This window comes from Neocloeon triangulifer, unplaced genomic scaffold (genome assembly GCF_031216515.1).
Source record: "Neocloeon triangulifer isolate White Clay Creek 2 clone unplaced genomic scaffold, ASM3121651v1 ptg000008l, whole genome shotgun sequence".
Lineage (NCBI taxonomy): Eukaryota > Metazoa > Arthropoda > Insecta > Ephemeroptera > Baetidae > Neocloeon > Neocloeon triangulifer.
Genome location: NW_026775550.1, coordinates 63,357 through 82,664, shown reverse-complemented (window position 1 = coordinate 82,664; position 19,308 = coordinate 63,357). Strand labels below are relative to the sequence as shown.

The 19,308-nt window shown below is 35.7% G+C and overlaps 2 protein-coding genes across 4 annotated transcripts in view; one reads left to right on the top strand and one right to left on the bottom strand.

Annotated features, from left to right (window-relative positions):
* LOC132194852 (monocarboxylate transporter 2-like) overlaps window positions 1-19,308 on the bottom strand; it is a 108,971-nt gene that overhangs the window by 44,204 nt on the left and 45,459 nt on the right. For all 3 annotated transcript variants that reach the window (XM_059616409.1, XM_059616410.1, XM_059616411.1), the window contains 2 exons: window positions 5,833-6,041; window positions 5,476-5,638 (listed from right to left, as the gene is read on the bottom strand). In XM_059616409.1, coding sequence (XP_059472392.1) covers window positions 5,476-5,638; window positions 5,833-6,041 — 372 coding nt within the window. The remainder of the gene's footprint in view (window positions 1-5,475; window positions 5,639-5,832; window positions 6,042-19,308) is intronic.
* On the top strand, window positions 11,230-12,062 carry LOC132194792 (nitric oxide synthase-interacting protein homolog). Its single transcript, XM_059616290.1, has 3 exons — window positions 11,230-11,322; window positions 11,394-11,662; window positions 11,730-12,062. The coding sequence occupies exons 1-3, from the start codon at window positions 11,312-11,314 to the stop codon at window positions 11,858-11,860; spliced, it is 411 nt and encodes a 136-aa protein (XP_059472273.1). The 5' UTR covers window positions 11,230-11,311; the 3' UTR covers window positions 11,861-12,062.

The window sequence follows — 19,308 nt, the reverse complement described above, 5'->3', positions numbered from 1 at the left end:
ATTTGGAGCTCAATAATATAATGTAAATTGATTTCGTACATAAATCTTTGGGCAAAATAACATAATAACTGATATAAAATCAATTATAAAATATGTTATTAAACATTTAATAAAAAAAAATAATGTCTGTTGATAATTTTATAATTATAAATATAAGATAATTTTTTTAATAAAGTTATTATAAATATTAAAATTTAAATAGGAACATTGAAGGTTTGTTAAAAAAACTTGTCATTTGAAGAAATGATTACGTAAGTAAAGATCTATTGCTTTTCCTCATAAAAAAAAAAAAAAAACAACAACAACGAGGAAAAGCCCGATCTCTTTACTTCCATGACATATTTGGCTTTTAAATCGACTTTTTGATATTGAATGAATGACGTTAACAAATTGTGCAAAGAGGAAGGAAAAAAAAACACTGTGCAGACGCCGTAGATTATATTCCTCGTTTTATTTATACATCAAATCTGTCTTCAGCAAATTTTATTGTCTTGCTCGCGAGAATTCTACCCACGTGAATGAACGAACACGAATAGAGAGGGTGTTACAGCGAGAGCGGGCAATAAAATTTATTTGCTTGCCCACTTCGGCTGGCGAACCAACACGTGCAAGGAAGGATTAAACTCGCGGCTAATGAAATTTATCGTCGGCTGTAAATGTTTTTCGCTTTAAAACAACAAAGCCTGCCTGAATGACGCGTACAAATAATTATTGTTCAGATCATCAGTGGAGGTTTTTCTCCCTTCGAGGTGCGGATTAGATAGGCAAATATATTTCTGCTTTGCTGCCTAAACATTATTTCACAGTGATTTCCCTCGTGTGTCGCAAACGCCGATTTTAGGTGTTGCGGCGTGGTTTTGTTGACAAAGCCAGAGAGCGCCCCACTGAATTTCTCGTTCGTCGGCTTTTGTTTGAACTCTGACAATTTAAGCTGCTTTTCGTGAAATTATGGCGTGGAAGAGGCTCAAATTTGAGAGAGGGCTCACATGCTTTCAAAAGCATTTAATGTCAAAAAACATTTGGCGTTTCTATTAAAATATAAATTTAACGCTCACATCTGATTTGCTTTAATTATTTCACACAAAAAGATGATAATAAAAATTATATATTTTATTTATTTTAATTATTTCTATACTCAAGATGGTCAGTTGATAATACGATATTTTTTAAGCCTCAAATCTTTGTTGATAAATTCAGAAGTTAAGTTGATTTTCCGCAATAAGGCATGTTTAACTGATGATTTCATTAAATTTCTGTAGATGAAAGCTAAACATTGGTTTAAAAAAATTCAGAAAAAACCTATCATCACTGAATTTATCTAAAAGCAGGATGAACCTAAAATTCTCGGTTTATAAAAGATTGCACAAACAATGTTTTATTTATATTAATCAATATCTCACATCTCACATTAAAAAAAATGACATTTTGAAATCTTAATGTAGACAATGTTTTGAAATTTGAAGGTCAATTAATTAATTTTTTTACCTGATGATGAGTTTTGAAACGTATTTTCGACTTTTATAATTTTTTGAACATAAAAATGCTTCTCTTTATTTATAATATTGATAAGTATTTGCGAAGTTTTGTGCTAAAACCCATTTAATAATTTTAGATCAAGTGGCTGATCAAGTTGGGTATAACTTTCAGTGAGCGTCTTTTGTATAACGTTGCAAGGAGGAAAATGTTTTCCCTGCGAAAATTTCAAGACATCAATTCGATCATTTCCAGAGTCTTGCTTGATGAAAATGAACAAGATTAACCAGACGGAGCTTCGGATGCGTGTGGTTCATTCCGCTAATGCACACTGTTCACCGAATGACTGACGACGTATGTGTAACTTTGCTAGAGATGATGTGGCCCACTTTCCACTTGCACGCCCTCGTGGTTACGACGGAAAAAAAGAAAAGTTTCAGAGGGAAAGGTGGGAGATGAAGCAATTCGATTACGAAACACAAAGTATTGACAGACCGAATGTGGAAAGCGTCAGTTGAGGTCAACGCGGAGATGTGTAATTTCGCCCAGTCGGTTTGTTGCTTGTCACTTTTGCCACACAGAGATAAGGGAAAAGGCGAAAAAGTGCCTCGCGTGCAGAAGGGGTGACACGTCAATCTGCACTCGTGGGTGATAAAAACCGAAATCGAGTTGCACATGTTGCAGCTGTTATGCGATAAGAGACCTTCATTCGGTCAAGAGGGTTGCCTACGTTTTCGATATCCAGTGCATATTCGAGGGGGGATAAAAATCTGGCACCTGAAATCGATGCGTTCTCGCTCGAGCGATATTTTCCCTTGGTGTGTATAAAAGGAGAGCTTACTGGGAAAAAGGTGCCCTCATGTTTTATTAAACTCTTCCTGCCCGGGACGAGCCGTGGTGCGTGTTAGAGAGGATTTTAGGGTAGGCAACCTGCACGCCGGATGTGTCTTCCCGGTTGCAGCAATTCGCTCTTTACTGCTGAACATCTACCCCATTTTCTATAGCATAGAGATATTGGTAAGTTAAGGGATAGGGAAAAAAATCGGGGATCATTTTTTGATGGAAAAATAATAAATTGTTCTAATGGATAAAAAATAATTCAAATTGGTCTCAGCTATTTTAAAAATAATAAATATTTATAAAATCTAAAATTTTATTTATTTTTCCTCAAAACAAAGTTTAAAAATTACAATCATATTTAATCGCCTATTTTTAATTAAGTTAAAATTTTCTTAATTCTTAGATAAGAGGCTAACTGCGATGGATAGGGTCCTTTCGATCTTGGAAGTTTCAGCAAAATTCTTTTGTGCCGTTTGCCGTTTTGTTCAACAATTCCTCTGTTTTCAAATAATTGAATGCAAAACAATGTATTTGTTACAATTTGGAAACAATGTAAATAATAATTATATTAATAAATCACCAATTTTTAGGGAAATAGCTTTTTATGCAATACTTTCCTTTAATTGTAAACAAAGCTAAAAAAATTGATCGTAAAATAATTACCGTGTAAAATCCCTAATTTCTATGAAATAAGTCGCCTGCTCTATATATTTCCCAAGGGGAAAGAATCTTGAAATGAATAAGCCAAAAGCATAAGGTGAAACGGCAGCGAATTAAAGGGCCTCGTGTGCCCAATCGAAGCCAATTTGGCTGGTTAAAAGGGCGGCTAATTTATTTCCGGTGACATGAGCCGGAATTTGGAACCGAGCGTGAAAAAATCGGCTGAAAGTGTAAGGGGCGTTTCCCCGTCGATTACCTTTGTAATAAAATTTGGAGCTCTCCCAAAGCGCCTTCCTTTTCAAACGAAGCCATTATATGGTTCCGTCTTCTCGGCTGATCGCTTTCCATGAAATTTTATTCATCAATTTCTCCAGTTTGAAATTCGGAAACTTCTGAAATTGGTGCGATCATTTCGCAAAACTTATTTCATTATGTTAATTACTTGGGGCGTTACAATAAAAAAAGTTGTTCTTTTGTCAAGTCTCGGCGAAAACAAAAGCGTCCGTCCATTTATTCTTTCTCGGTTCGTGCTCGCCGAGTGCGAGTCCACTTAGTTTGCAGCAAAACTTTTCTTACTGCCACTCGGCCAATAAAAACGCGCGAATATCGTGCAGGCACGTGTAACGGCGCAAAAACGACCCAGCAGTCGATTTTCCTCTCCGGTTTATATTTTGCTTGACTTGCTTTCTTCCTCGCAAAGAATCGCCAAATAATGTAGAATGGGAAATTGTGCATCCTCTTGTACTTTTTCTGCTCCTCTCACCTTTCGTGGGGCCGCAGATGGCAGAGAAAGGTGCGCTTTTTCTCTTTCATTTCGAATTTATGTCCCCCGTGCTCGCGAGGAGAACTTTGCGAATAATAAATCGAGTTTAAAAAGCAAAAGCACCTGCCGTGAATTTCTCATTGTCTCGCAGCAAAATAAAGAAATATCCTCTGCGCTCGTTGCGAAGAAATTGAAAACGCACTTCTGAAAAGTGCCCTCGAGTGGAAATTCTTTTGGTCGGAATTACCTGCTTTTTGTCAATGTTTACAACAAACGGTATTCAATTGGGAAAGTTTGTTTGAATTGATTCAAATATTGATTGTTTTTACTTAACTACTTCCATTCAGTTTCTCGGAGGAATATTTAAAAAGAATCTTTTTTTAATATAATCTTTTGTTTGTGAGGAGCTTAAGAAGAAAAAGTAACAAAAGATCAACAAGAATAAAACCAATGAATGATTGTTGTGTGGAATTTCTTCAAAACAACCAAGAAGAACTTCTTGAAAACAACCTTTCGTTTTTGATAAATTGCTAGTAAATTAACAAAATAAACATTGTTTTTGGTAATGGTTGATATGTATATTCGCGTCAAAGCTTTAAATTGGTTTAAAACGATTTTACAAGAACAATCAGGAACAATAGGGCCCTGATTTGTTTAACATTGAATTCAATTGATCACAAGCTTATTAAAATAATTTTATAATTTTTATTAATTATTTTTTGTTAGTCTTTATATCTGATTCAAAATATTATATTTAAATAAATATTTTCAGCTGATTGTGAGTATTACCCAATTTTATAGTTTCAAGTACATATATAGCTGACTATATCATGAGCTGCCAGCTGCCATCAACATATTTTTAAAAGCTTTACAGCAGAAAGATGATTTATAGATTTCTTCTTTATAAAATTAAAAAAGATCTTAATTAATAATAATTGTTATGCACTATGCTAAATATTAACTTCAACTTGAACGATCTTGAACCAAACCCATTACTATTTAAAACATGATGCCTTGAAATGAAGCAATGTGGAAAGAATAATTAATAAAATGAAATATTGTTTTCCACATTCAATCTGTGAGACTAAAATAGCAAGATTCCCAAGAATCTCAAGTTTTGTTAATACTTTTTTACAATAAAAAAAATATCATTCCTTAAAATTATAAAAAAAAGTTTAGGCAAAAATTTTTTAAAAAATTATTATGTTTTTATATATAATATAATGTAAATAGAATTATATTTTATACTGCGCAGCGTTCATTAATTATTGCGTTTGCGTTGAGTTCATCGGACAGTGTATGTATGCGACTATCGTTGTTCAATTTTAGAAATTCTTGCGATGAAACCGAGGAGAGCTCGAGTTGAACTGATGCTCTGTGAGCGCTCGATCGGGGAAATGTAATATAATTACAAAAATTTAAAAGGTAAATAATATTTAAAAAAAAATTGCTTTTAAAGCTATCTGCTTTTGTAGGTTTGCCAAAGTTGGACCGCCTGACCGCGCTCCAACTCTCTCACCCAAGCCGCAATTTGAGCCCTCGTCGTCGTCCCGATTTTGATTGTTCTCTCTCACTTCTGCGTGAGAGCAGAAGTGTGTTATGAATGTTACGGGTGGCGGAGAAAAGGTCTGTGCGGCGGCGGGATCGGTTGATTGCCTCACTTTGACTCTCGGCAGCGGGGCCACGTGCGCTCGACATTTGCAAGGGAGCGCCCCGCATTGTGGTTAAAAGTGACTTACCCCTGTGCGAGGTGCTGTAGCTGTTGAGGGTGGTGCTCGCGCTGTGGTTGCTATGGGTGCTGTTGTGCCGGTTCAGTTTCGAGTACCTGCCGCACCGGCAGTGAGGACAAGAGTCGCCCGACTCGGAGAACGACAGCGCCGAGTTCGCCTCTCGGATGCGCTCCTTTGAAAACAGAGATTCTCTTTTAATGACGCCGAAACCCCCGACTAGAGTGAAAGTTTCGCTTTTGAATGCGACGCGGGTGGCAAAAGTGGTTTGCGGGTGCTAAACATTCTCACTGGGGGGCGGAAAACGTTCGACTCAATTTAATGTAAATTCTGGCGTAGAGTTTGCAAAATTCAATAATTTTAATGTACCTGTCGGTTTTTCCGAGCTTGCATTAGGGCCGTCCATCGAGTGGGAGGCAGAGGCGGCGATGGCGAAAGGGAAGGCGATAAAGGTGGCGACCCATGGTGCTGGTGATGGTTGTGGTGGTGATGGTGGTGCGCCGCCATGTCTTCGCTTGAGTAGCTCTCCACGTCCACAGTTACTCGCTTGTTGTGCATCATTGCGCTCCGTCGACCACCTGAAGCATACAAGAGAGGAAAAATCCGGTTAATTCAATCAATGCAATTTTTTGGGAGATAGTTTTTTTTACAAAGGAATTGCCTTTTCACGTTTCATTAGAAAAAGAGAAGGTAAATGTATTTTCAAATATTTGTATTTGATGTAGAGTTTGCATATTCAAATGAAAATAAATTAAAACCAATCATTTGTAAATATTTTTCCGACAAAAATTGACGAAAAATCAGATTAAAATTAATTGACTATTGACGCTAGTTACAATAAAGTTAACATGTCCAAAATTGTTTTATTATTAATTCCAAAACTATGGACTTTTTGAATTTGAATTAACTACAATAATTAAGACTATGTGGTTGCATAATATACAATAGTCAGTGCAAGTAAAATTATTTTTAAGGTAATTATAGTTTTGTAATCACAATTTAATAGATTTTTCAATTAATGTAAGTAAATTTATTTTAAAATGTTTTTATTCTGACTTTGTTTTGTATTATAATATTTTTTGAATATATATAGAGAAAAATAAATATAACAATTTATAATAAATAAATAAATAAAGACAAATTTATGAGTTATTCTTTATTAATTTGTCCTGTATTTACAGTCTATTTAAATAAAATCTATTAGTGAATGTAAAATTCAATACTTTGGGCAAAATCTTTTTTGCAGAGTTTATTTATTTCAAATTTAATATCAATTTCTAACACATCTAATGATCAGCATTAAATTGTTTTTAAAAATAAACTTCAAAATAAGAAAAGTACATGTGTGTAAAAAAAATCCATTCTTGGAAACAACAAATTACTTTCCTCAACAAACGCTTTTATTTCACATTGTTGCTTAATCTTCAACAAGAAAACTGATGCCCAAAATTGAACGAAGAAAAGTCTCTCGCTTTCAAAATGGTAAGATATATCACAAATTCTCTTGAAAAATTTTAAAATTCGTGTTTTTTTTCAGTTCGCTTGCACAAAGACGCAATGCCCTAAGGAGGTGATAAGAAGGCGCCGAGTATTTTCCGCCGAGAAGTGCCACTTCCGGGAACAAGAGGAGCACGCCAGGGAGGTTCGCGAGCGGAAGCAGCACTTGCAGGATCTGCGACACGAGGAAAGGGTCGACTACCTGCACCGCCGGCCGTGCGAAGACCCAACCGCCGCTGGCGACAATTCGGAAAATAAGCGAAGGGCCAAAGTCGAGCACGCAAAACTGGTGGTGTGGCGAAAACAGCAGCTGGAAAAACAGCGGCAGAGCCAACTGCTGCACGACCTCAAGCAGAAAGAGTCGTCCGCCCTGAGGAAAGGCCAAAGGTCAGTCAGGTCGAGGTCAAGCAAGAACGACGACGAGCACATCAGGCAGGTGCAGGAAAAGAAAGCCCTCCAGTTGAAGGCGAAGCAAGAAACGGCCGAATTGGGATTCGACTTCCGCACTCACATGGCCGGCCTGCGACTGGAGGAACTTCGGAAGGCCAGGGTGGCGGCCTGTGAGACCCTGAAGCAGAAAAAGCAAGAAGCCGCCCGAAGAGTTTTAGAAAAACACAAACAGATCGGAGAAAAAGAGGCCGAAATCGTCCAGTACGAGATCGAGTTGAAAAACCAAAAGGCCAACTACGTCCTCGGCATCGAACCTGAGCCACCTTTGAAGAGTCTGTACCGACCTAGACCAAAGGTCGTCCCTGATCCGTACTTTCCACCCAAGTACAATTTTCTCGGAAAAACGTACAACCTCGAGTTTCTCCGACTCAAATTCAAAACGGACGAGGCCACTTGGCACCGGCGAAACAGGGACTTTGCCCTTCCCACCCTGGACGAAATCATTGCTGAGTGGAAGGTCAAGAGTCGGTTCGAAGACCCTGACCTGCAGTTTGGCGAAGTGCAGAAGGAGTTTGCGAATGCTGACGAAACGCTGCGTCTGGAACGAAAGTTCGAGTGGATTTCGAGGCCCGTGTCGGTCCAAGTGCTGGAGGAAGTCGGCCTGGCGAGTTTTGTGTCCAGCGAGGAGGAGTACGCGGCGCTCGACGTACGTGCCAAGATTGACATGCACGCGAAAATGAGAGGAAGACAGACGGAGATCGTCGAGGAGGAGATTGACAGGCGCGCGAAACGGCAGCAGCTCGCCGGAGAGAAATTGGCACAATTAGAGCGGCCGGGCGTCGACAAAGATGCAGAGCAAACCGACGCCGGAGCGCAAGCCAAATTGGATTACGCCGAGATGCTTTACAGAAATGTGCTCGAAAGATGGAACACGACTGACAAACTCAATTTCTAGCAGCCTTTGAGACAAAAGAGACGCACACGGTTCTTTGCTCTTTGCAGAAATAAATAAAGCGGCTTTCAAAGGAAACTGTATCGGCTATCATGTTTCATTTTGTACAACCGGGAAACTAATATTGTCTTTGAGGAATGTAATTCAAACATCATAGATAGACTGTGGAAAATTTATTTTCGTATAAAGCTGTCGTTTCTGGCTCAAAATTGAAGTAAATTAGCTTTAATTAAGTCGCATTAAATCAAATTTAATGTGTTTGCATTAATTATAATTATTATTATTATTATTATTATTTTCTTAGGGTCAGGCCAAGACAAAGTCTTGTCGGCCGGTGCCCTTTATTAGTGATGCAGAAGGCACTGGAAGGCACAACAAATTCATTTTTTTTTTTTTTTTTTTTAATTTTTGGGTTCAACTTTATTAAAGTATTTTGCTTGCATATCCTTATTTTGGTCCACGCGATGATGACAAGCTGAAAACTAAAAAAGAGAGGGATAAAAGTGGAGAAAAGATTTTAAAAAGGATGTGGATAGGTTGGGTTTGGGGAATTTCAGATTTTGATTGTAAATTTTAAATTGTATTGAATAAAAAAATAATCAACGTTAAGATTATGAACATTTTATTTAAAGGTTTTTAAATCAAAAGTTTTTCCATACAATTAATTTAAAAATTTTATTATTTTTATTTTACAGACATTAAATTTTTAATTAGTGCTGGCAAAAACTAATAAAGCAAGAGACATTCTATGTATCTGCAATTAAGTCAATAAAACGTAAAAATTATATAAAAAGATCATTAGATATTTTATCATAAATAAATAACAAATTATGATATGATGATGCGCTGTCGATATGAGAGAATAACATAGTATTAATCATTGTCAGATTGAGCCTTCAGATGGATTAAAAAATACAAATTAAATTACGCCGTATCACTACTAACGCAATCAAGAAAAATCCATCTTCAAATTCTGTTTTCTTTATCTTACATTTTCGATATTTTATTGATAAATAATTTCAGCATGTTGAACGTCAAATGAGTGATCGTTCGCAAAGTCTGATCGTGGGAGGAAAAGTGGCCAGCAAAAGTGCAAGAAGTGGCTCTTTTATATTCTGACGGAAAGAAAGATGCAGCATCATTAGTCAGTTGGGGTCGCTAGAAGATTAATTCGTCAGCCTAGCATCGCCTGACATCGCCCCAGATGAATCACTTTTTGCGGCGCCGCGATCCAAAAATGCATCTCCTTTATTCGCACTACCCATATTCATTTTTCACACTTCGTAACGAAGGAATTATGCCACTGATTGTGGGTTGCAAAAAAAAAATTGAAAAAAAAAAACAAGAATTCATTATTAATTCAGTTTTGTGGCACAAATCAATTTTGTTTAACATCCCGATGGAGAACATTTTGCCCTGGAAAGCATTTTATCTGCTCTGCAACCGGCGGCAAAATGATAATGCGGCTCGCGCTCTTTTTGTGATGTGTATTTTTATTTTGCAGCTGCGTGGAAAGAGGCTTATCGCCCAGCATGAATTGGACCGCATAAAAAGTAGCTGTTGCATAGATAAATATAATAATAAAAAGCAGCGTGCCGCCGTCAAAAGCAAAAAATTTGACCGAAATTGAAATTTTATTTATAACGAAAAAAAGGTGCTAAATTAGACTTTTCTGCCCGTTTGTTTTAATTTAGTTCAACGGCAACGAGCCACCCGACAGTGAAAAAAAACGATACATTATTAACGCGTGTATGCAGCTGAGACTCCTACAGGCGCGCTTGCTCATTTTGTAAATTTTAGATTGCGTTGGAAACCAGAACGACTCGCATCAAATTTTGTGACCGAAAAATTTAAAATTTAATGTAAAAGCGTAAGTCAATAAAATGTTTATATTTAACAAAATTGGCACATAGAATTAAAAATATATATTTGAATGTAAAATATTTTGATAATATTTGAGTTTTCATTTTTAGTTATTGCCCGTGATCTACACATTTGAAAATAAAAATTATATAAGAAATTTTTTGACAAAACGGCTTTATAAGGAGCAAGAATTTTTTTTAAAACAAAGGGGATGTTTTATATTGTAAAATTAAGTTTCAATTTATATCCACATTGAAAGTTTTGCTTCATTTTTTATGAGGTATATAAATATCTATTACTATTAGCACTATTTCATGTACATAGAATGTAATCTCCACAGTTTTCTTCTTCTTCTCTTCAGATTACTGGAAATAAATTTTAAAATTTGAATTAAAGAAAAATTAATGTTCGAAGCTAAATAAAAAGTGCCCCAATACTACGTTTTCATTTCTTATCTAATTATTTTTATGATAAATCACCAAATGTGAAAATTAATTTGGAAATTGTACAATTCTGCGTATAATTATCGTACATCAGCAATTATGCACCCATAAATAATCAATGCCGCTGTGAAGCGAATGCAATTTTGACGTAATTGTGGTTTGGTTTGAAAATTGTGTCAATGCATGGTTGGCGCGCTTGTGGATCGTGCCTATTAGCATTTGGCCGAGATTTGCATTAAGGCTTATATTATGCATATCGAGATGCACTTGGAGCGTGTAAAACAGATAATTATGTGCTGATGCGACGAATTTCAGATAATTGCATCGTCCGTATATTCTGCCGCGAGCTGCAGCCTTTGAAGCGTATGATGTATTTGATGAGCGGAATATTGACAGGAAATCAATACAGAACAAATTTCCAGAAATAAAAAAAAAAGATGTAAAAATATAATTTATAGAGACCACATAAAAATAGAAGTACTTGTCAACAAGAGTGTGCGTGTCTTTTATAATAAAATAATGCATTACTTTCATGTTTATATTCACGCTCTAGAAAATTGGAATTTCATACTATGGAAAGCACGTATATTTTGATAATGGGAATTATATATAAAGCGAGAACTATTCAAACCGAGATGAGTTCACATCCAGTCTCTTTGAATTATTGTTAGTCAGAAGCTTACCAATCCAAACGTCTTCCATCATGAATTTGAGGTTTGTTGAGAATTTAATTTCTAAGTATATCTAAAATAGTCCCATGATTTATATATTTAAAATAATTTTAGATTGTGCACCTTGCTTCTCATCGGTTTGTCCGTTTTGGCAGTTGGAAGTGCTCGACGATCGAACCATAATAATAATAATAATAATAATAATAATAACGAAAACAACAATTTTGAAGTGCAGGCTGCCAAAGATTCTAAAGACAGTGGCAAAGATACTAAAAAAACAACTACAACTTCGACAACAAAAAAGCCTAAAGAAGACAACCCTAAAGATGTCGATCCAAAAAAGACATGCACAAACAGCGACGTCTGCAGTTTCGTGAAGAACAGTAAGTTATCAATAATAATATTTTTTAATTCAAACACCAAACTGAACAAACCTTTTCCTAAAAAAAGTGATGTCCGTTTACGAAAGTAAATTGGGTGAATTACAAGCAAAAGTTGACGCATTGACTAAAGTGACCGTGACCGCAGCAGATGCGACTATTGCGACTACTGAAGCCGCAACCACTCCAGCAGCCGCCTAAATAAACACAAACAACACAAAACAAATACGCAGCCTAAATGATGTATAAATTTTAACTAAACGACATTAAATATTATTTTTTTCCTCTTATTGGCTACCTTTTGTTATAGATAATAATATAAAATTATTGTGAAAATGTGTCAATTTTATAAAATCCAAAATCCTTTTATTAAAATAAAAATTTATAATTTATAATAATTAATCGGTTTTCAATGAATATTCGGATAATTAGGAATAGGCAATGAACTATTTGATAGAAAACCTAAGTGAAAAGTTCGACTTTTTTAGAATGCTTCCCAATCACGAATTTATAGTTTCATATAAAATCCGATTGCAAACTTAAAATTGATAATTTGGTTTTGAAAAATCTTTTTTGGCGATGTCAAATAATGACTGATAAGAACAACGTTTCTTTGCCGGATAATTTTACCCCTTGAATTTTAAGATTTATAAGAAAATTGACTTTATATCAATTGATTAAGCGAGTTAATAAAAAAAAATTACTCTTGTGTCAGAAAATGATAAAAACGTTTTAAGAATCTTCTAAGAAAACAGTTGAATTCGTTCTAAAAATTTATTAATTCCGATTATTATCTTATTTTTTTAAGTAAATTTGATTCTACCTCAATTTGAACAGAGCCTTTCTTAAAATTTAAATTGGATCTTTTCTGCAACAAAATAAATTTAAGCAAAAGAGAGGTTTGATTGCACGATTTCACATTTATTTTTCTTGCTCTGTCACATATTTTTGCTCTAATCCGTGTTGGAGCAAAGGTATTAGCTCGGAGCTAGTAATTCAGCCGCGGCTCATCTGAATGCAAAGCTGACTGAGTCACCCTGGCCGCTCACCTCTCGCAGCCGCCGGTTGTTTGTGCGCGATATGTAGGTCGAGCCACCCCGGTGCGCAATTACACTAGGCGCTTTCATTGTGCTCCTCCACAACGACTCACACACGCTCATCTTTTGCTCAATATTAGCATCCGTGCAGAGACATTTTATAAAAAGGCATTTGCTTTTTCTCCATCTCGGTGCTTGTTGAGTTACGAGGACGGAGGCAGGTGTGTGGGTGCGAATGCACCCTATTATATACATTAATCGTTGCAACTGTAAACATTCACTTCTCTTCAGGGAAATAAAAGAAAGGAATTGGAGAGGGATTTATTAAAAGTTGTAACAATTTCAATTAGAAGTTTTTGTTTGAAAATTTTTTGTTAAATATTGAACAAAAATTGAATATTTCTTACTCAGTTATATGACAATTATTTTCCAAAGTAATAATTTATATTATTGAATGAGAAAGAACGTGAAATTTTACGATTTAATTCAAAATTGGACATGCAAATTAGCACTTATAGTTCACATCAAATTTTCACATTTCCCCGCACATAGAATTTGAGCCTTGAGGGAAGTTAATCTCAATAAGAGTGATTACTTAATCACCATTTTCATCTCGTTGTCAGTAAAGAATTAGAATTAATATATTATTTTCAAAATTCCAGAATTCCTTTGTTAGGCGCTCAAAAATATATGAAATATCGACGAAACTTTTGTCCGTCTCGATTGGCATTTTTTTTCTCTTTCTTTCAGAACTTGGCACGGCTGCAGGTTGCAACGAGGGCAAGAAAGTGTAAGAAAGACGCGTATTCACGCTGCCTCCTGATCTTTTATTACGTTACATGTCGTAAACAGAGTGCTTTTTATGTTCAAATAAGGGCTGCGTGTGTGTAACAGAAAGATGAACTGAATCCGAAAGTTATTTGATGGGGCAACTTTTACTTGTTCGTATATATTCGTCGGTTCCATCTTTTCTGATTCGCCCTACGGTTTATGATCATCCCATCCACTCAGCTTGCTTGAAGTCGACTTTTCATTTCATGATTTTTGTCTTCTTTTAAGCGCAAAAAAAATTAGAAAAAAAAGACAGCAAAAGTAAATGGAAAAATTATTGGAATTAAAAACTGACGCTCAAGTTGGATTTTATGAATTTTTTTCTCTTAATTTTTTTAGAATTAGTCCAGATTTAATTATTTTAAATAAATTAATTATAGTTTACGCATGTGAAAAGCAAACCTATTCCAGAAGCTTTCTGTTCAATTATTTACATTTTGTGTTCACAAAGAAATATTTAGTGTTTTCACACAGGGAAAATTTACTTATGCTTTTATTTTGAATATTTTCTTTAAAAAATGAATAAATAGAAGTGAAAAAATTAAAAAATGGAAAATCAGAGCCCAATTACAGTTCAACCAAAAATCCGCATCGCCCCATTCCAAATTGGCCAAATAATTACCCACGCTCCTTGGATAAAACGCCACCCTCTGAATAATAAGCAGCACTTTTGAGCATGAAAAAAGACCCTTGGCAGCAAAACCGCGGCTCTTCGAGAGGTTTTCATCTTCATTTCGTGAGAGATGAGACGAGAGCTGCCGATAATCAATATCATCGCGTCTGCTGCAATTAGTCGAAACACACACTCAAGCAAATGAGGCAAACTTCGGCTCGTCAGCCCGAGTGCCTCTCGAAATAAGATCGAGAGCAAATAAGTCGTTTGCAATAACAATAAAAGCGAAAGCCTCTCCCAACTTATATATTTTTCCTGCTTATTTAGCCAATCCGTACTATTTCATTGTGAGCCGACTGATTTATCTCTTGTCCTCTCTTTTCCCTTAATTCTTATCGCGAGAGTCCCCGTGCTCATGTGGGCCTGTTTTCGTTTTGGGCCGCGGCCAAACGACTGTCGACTCTCTCGAGATGTTGTTATTAAAGGACTCCAGTTGCAGAGAAAGAAAGATCCGCGCGGACAATATGCTGTCGTTTCCACCAGGCTAATAATCATGTTGCGAGCAGTTCTCATTACTTCCGCCCGCTTTCGCAAACGACCACTTAAGAAATCATCGCAGAACCGCTCTCTCAAAAACTATAACGAGATTCTCCATGCAATTATAATGTTTGGCCAAGAAATTTCCTCATCGTCAAACTTGATGGTCTTAGGGGATGATTAATTTCACTTGAATGAAGATTTGCATAAATTTATTTTGCAAATGCCAAAAGTTGAATATGCGTTATTTTCACATCATCTCGTATAATATTTAAAATAAAAATGAGTTATTTTGTTCCTATTGTTTATTAATGATCTCGTCCCGCTATTGAAAAGATGTGTAATTTTTGTTTTTGCTGACGACATAGTTATTTTATTTGCCCATGAAAATTTTGCTATTTGTCATGATGTGATTCAATCTGAGTTTAATATTATAACTGAATGGTGTCATGATAATGGTTTGATGATAAATGAGAAAAAAACTGTTAGTTTGCACTTTTGCAGCCCAAATATTAGACTTGAGAACAAATTAAAAATTACTTGCCACGAGTACACATGTTTGCATAATTTTTCGATCGGCTGTAAATGTGGAGCTTTAACGCAAGTTGAAAAAACTAAATATCTTGGTCTGCACTTGGACCAAGATTTTTCGTGGAAATACCATCTGCAACACATTTCCAGCAAGTTGAGAAATATTATTCGAGAGTTCAATTTTATAAAAGCGCACCTCAATCATTCTACACGCAGAGTTATGTATTTCTCACTCGCACACTCGTATCTGAACTATGGAATTCCCGCATGGGGTTCCGCCAATTTAACTTCTCTGCGACAGTTACAAGAACGAGTTTTGTATAAAATGTGCACTCGCAAGCAAAAACAATCGATTGAAAACTTGTTTAAATTTTGGAACATATTGCCAGTTGATAAAATATATGAATTGAATGTACATTGTCTGAAATATTTTGACGAGAACCGTGGCGTGCCAAGAATCCACCAGTATGAAACGCGAATGTCTCGACTTGAACCGCTCATTATGCCACCGAGTGTAAATAAATTCACCGATCGCACATTTGAATATATCTATCCGAGATTGTGGAATGTTTTGCCACAAAATCTAAAAAATCTGCGCTCTAAAAATGATGTCAAATTTCAAATTAAAAAATTGTTTCTTTCGCTGTTGTAATTTATTCATAAAATATTATTTTTGTAAAAACTCGCATGTAAAAATATGTGAATAGAGCTGAAGTGCTTGGCTTTCAGCCTTGCGCTTTAGTCGCATAAGCACCGGCCGATAACTCCGATTGGAGTTGGCCGGACTTGTAATTTTCTTTTCAAATAAATATACTTTATTAAAAAAAAAAAGTTAAAAATTTTAAATTTTAAGATGATTATTAGTTTTAAGAGGACTTTCCTAAATGAAGGGCTGTGCGTGTAATTAAATATTTATCTAATTAATAGTTTGATAAAATTGTTATTATTACTGTTTAAATATTTACATGTAAAGAAAACGAAGAAAACTATAAATTGTATAAGTAGTCAATGAACTTCTTCAAACATTTTTTTTTTTTGTAGTAAAAGTTCAGGATCGAGAGTTGATTTATGGTGATCACTCACAAAAACCCACCGATGAAAAGCCGAATTTTAAATTCAAATCACCATTCTTCAAACCCATTGAAATAAATTTAATAAATAAAACCACAAGAAATTTATTTACATTTATTCATAATTAATCCAAACTAATTTACCTAATCCAAACTAATTTATCTAGCCCAAGGACTATGCACATTCAATTGTTAATTATAAGATAAATTCTGCTGCTGGCAACATGAACTATTTATAAATCAATTAAACAAAAAGGTATCTGCACGGGAAATCTCTTTATAAAGGATAAAATGATTATTTAAATAAAATTATATGTGAAAAATTTAAATTAAACTATTAAATAAATTAATATGAATAAATTAAAAATAACTTACAGATAAGAAGTTTATTTTAAAAAAGCCATATATTTTATTTAAAATAAAAAACAATTTTTGTAAAAACAGATGATCGGTCATAGAGAATTTTAAAGTTTGATCCCTATCATAATAATTCATGTGTCCTTAATAATAATTGATTCCGGATGCCAAAGCAGCAGGTGCTAATGAAACAATAAAAAAAGAGTGTAATTGAACTAGTCGAGCGCAGAGTGCAAAATAAACACAGCAAAGTCGGCAATAAAGTGACCAGTTTCGCTTTCCTTCTGGCCGGCGTCCGACTGATGCTCCTCATGACTTCTTGGCCCAGTCCCAAGCATCCAACGACCAGCACGTACGCGATTCTGATTATTTATTTTGACAGCTGCACGGATAATTTAACGAGCGTGCTGCTCACCTTCACTTTTCCTACACAAAACGCCACTCTGCGCAACGACCTAATAATTTTATTTTCGAATCGCAGAGTGGATAAATTTCGTCGAAAGGGAGAGAGTTGGAGAAGAATAAGTTTTGCGATATTTCCCACTCAAGTGCAGTGTGGGGAAGGAAAGAGAAAGTCGGCTAAAATGCACCATTCATAATAATTCCGGTGTGTCTCAAGCAGTTTTTTGTTCCCTCTTTTCCTTTCCGAGAGTGCTCGCCGGTTATTTAGGGCAGTCGTTCTGTGGGTTCGCTTGAGGGGTGGAGGCCGGCGACCCTCCTTCCTTTCGACTTTCTCATAATGAATACTTATTCTGGAGAGCTGCTGGGGAAAAAAACAAGCAGGCATTAGTGGCCCCGGCCGTTGGATTGTGAGTAACGGTCCTGATTATTTACATGTCCCATTCTCGAAGCAGATAATTCAATTTTATGGGCCAATTTCACTCTCTTTAAGCCATCAGCCTAATTTTTCTTTTTGTATATTTATTTATATTTGCGTCATCCATCCGTCTCAATTACGGCTCGGTAATTTGATTTTCCGACGGCGCGCGTCCAATCAGCTGCCAAGTTTACTTTTCCACGGAATTAAGTGAATTCGCAGACGGGGTGTATAAACAGAAGGGGATTTTATGGCTGAGCCAGGAAGTTGCAGCGGGGGTGATTTTTATAGAGATAAACTTTATATATATGAAATCTTGACTCCTTATATATTAAACTTTTTATAACTCCATAAACCAAGAATAGACGACCTTAGTCGGCTCGAGACAGAGAGGAGCGTCTCTTCATAAAGAATAAATGAGACGACCTCTCGCAAGTTATTTTCCAATGATAATTAGAGCCTGTCAAAGTTTGCCTGGGGATAGGATCTCCAATTTCTGGTTTACGGCTCAATTTTTTAAGATCAATTAGTTTTTATTTCAGAATGAAGGTTTTTAATTACATACTAAATCATTAAATAGAGAACATTGTAAATAAAAGTCAGCTTTAATTGCCTTAATTCAATTTAATTTGATTCGTAAATAATTATATAAATTTTTAGTGGTTGGTATCAAACTAATTATATTTTATTTTTCCGTAGAAAAAAAGCTTAAATAATTTGAATCATTTTTAATTCTTTGTTTTTAATTTCTGATCTTAATCCAATCAAATCAAATATTTATAAAAAAAGTGCAGAGAAAAAAAATTGTAAAACCCTGCGGTATCTTTGAAAAAATCTCTCTCATAAGAAATTTTATACATTCATCCTTCTCAAATTAGGAAGGAAAATTTCCAGAAGATCAGCGGAGAAACGTTTTGTGATTGAAAGAGTTTGCAATCAATATTCGGCAAACCGAAGACGAGCTTTTCCCCCTGCTAAGGGAAAGTTTAATTAATTTCGCCGGCTTTTTCTCCATCAAGAAAAAGCAAACATTCCTCTCTGCTTGGTATCCTTTCATCTGCAGCAGGCTTAAGAACCGCACTATTTGCCGAAAAAGATTATTTTCTTTCACGCGCGGCAAGATGCTCTGCGTCCCCTTTTTGCACCCCACACGTGTGAGCCGAGTTTGGGAAAATATTTTGGCCTGCGCGCGTGGTTATATTTCGGGAAAAGCAACTTCGCACATCTTCTTGCTGTCCTCGGCAGCACAAAAGCTTCCTTCCGATCGATTTGCTCGCGAAGCCCGCGAGGCCAATGAATTCAAATCATATTCGCAAAACCACTTTCGGATCGCGGCACCCTTCCCTCCACTATCAGCGCGCGTTTTAGAGATACTACAACACGGTTTTCGCATCCCACATAATAGGATTATCCGAGCGTGAATAGAAATTTTGGCAAAGGTGCCCCATTCCTTCCGCCGCACGCTGATTTGCAAACGCGAGATATGTTTAGAGGCTAATTAGCAAAACACTCGCTGCTAAATTTTGGCAGCAGAGACACTTGCGTTGCAAAACACACTTTATCACTTTCATTTGCTTTTAGCGTTTAATTTATTCTGGTACTAAATTGCGTTTGCTGGAAGTTTTTGTCATTGATTTCTTCGCGATACGATTTGCAAGAAGAAATTGTGTCAATATTCTTGGTGACTATATTCAGGCAGCATTAAAAAGAGGTAGCTTGACTGCGAATTAAATTAATTGTTAAAAAAAAAATTATTATATTACGTGATAATTAAACTGCTAATTTAATCAGCAAATAATTGATATTTACAAAAATTTGGTTTTAAAAAAAAAATTGTATTTATTGCTAAAATTATG

What these genes read in the sequence shown, in the direction of transcription:
- LOC132194792 (XM_059616290.1), top strand. An exon ending in CTGCAGTTTCGTGAAGAACA is followed by an intron (nt 11,663 to 11,729) that starts GTAAGTTATCAA and finishes TCCTAAAAAAAG; the next exon opens with TGATGTCCGTTTACGAAAGT.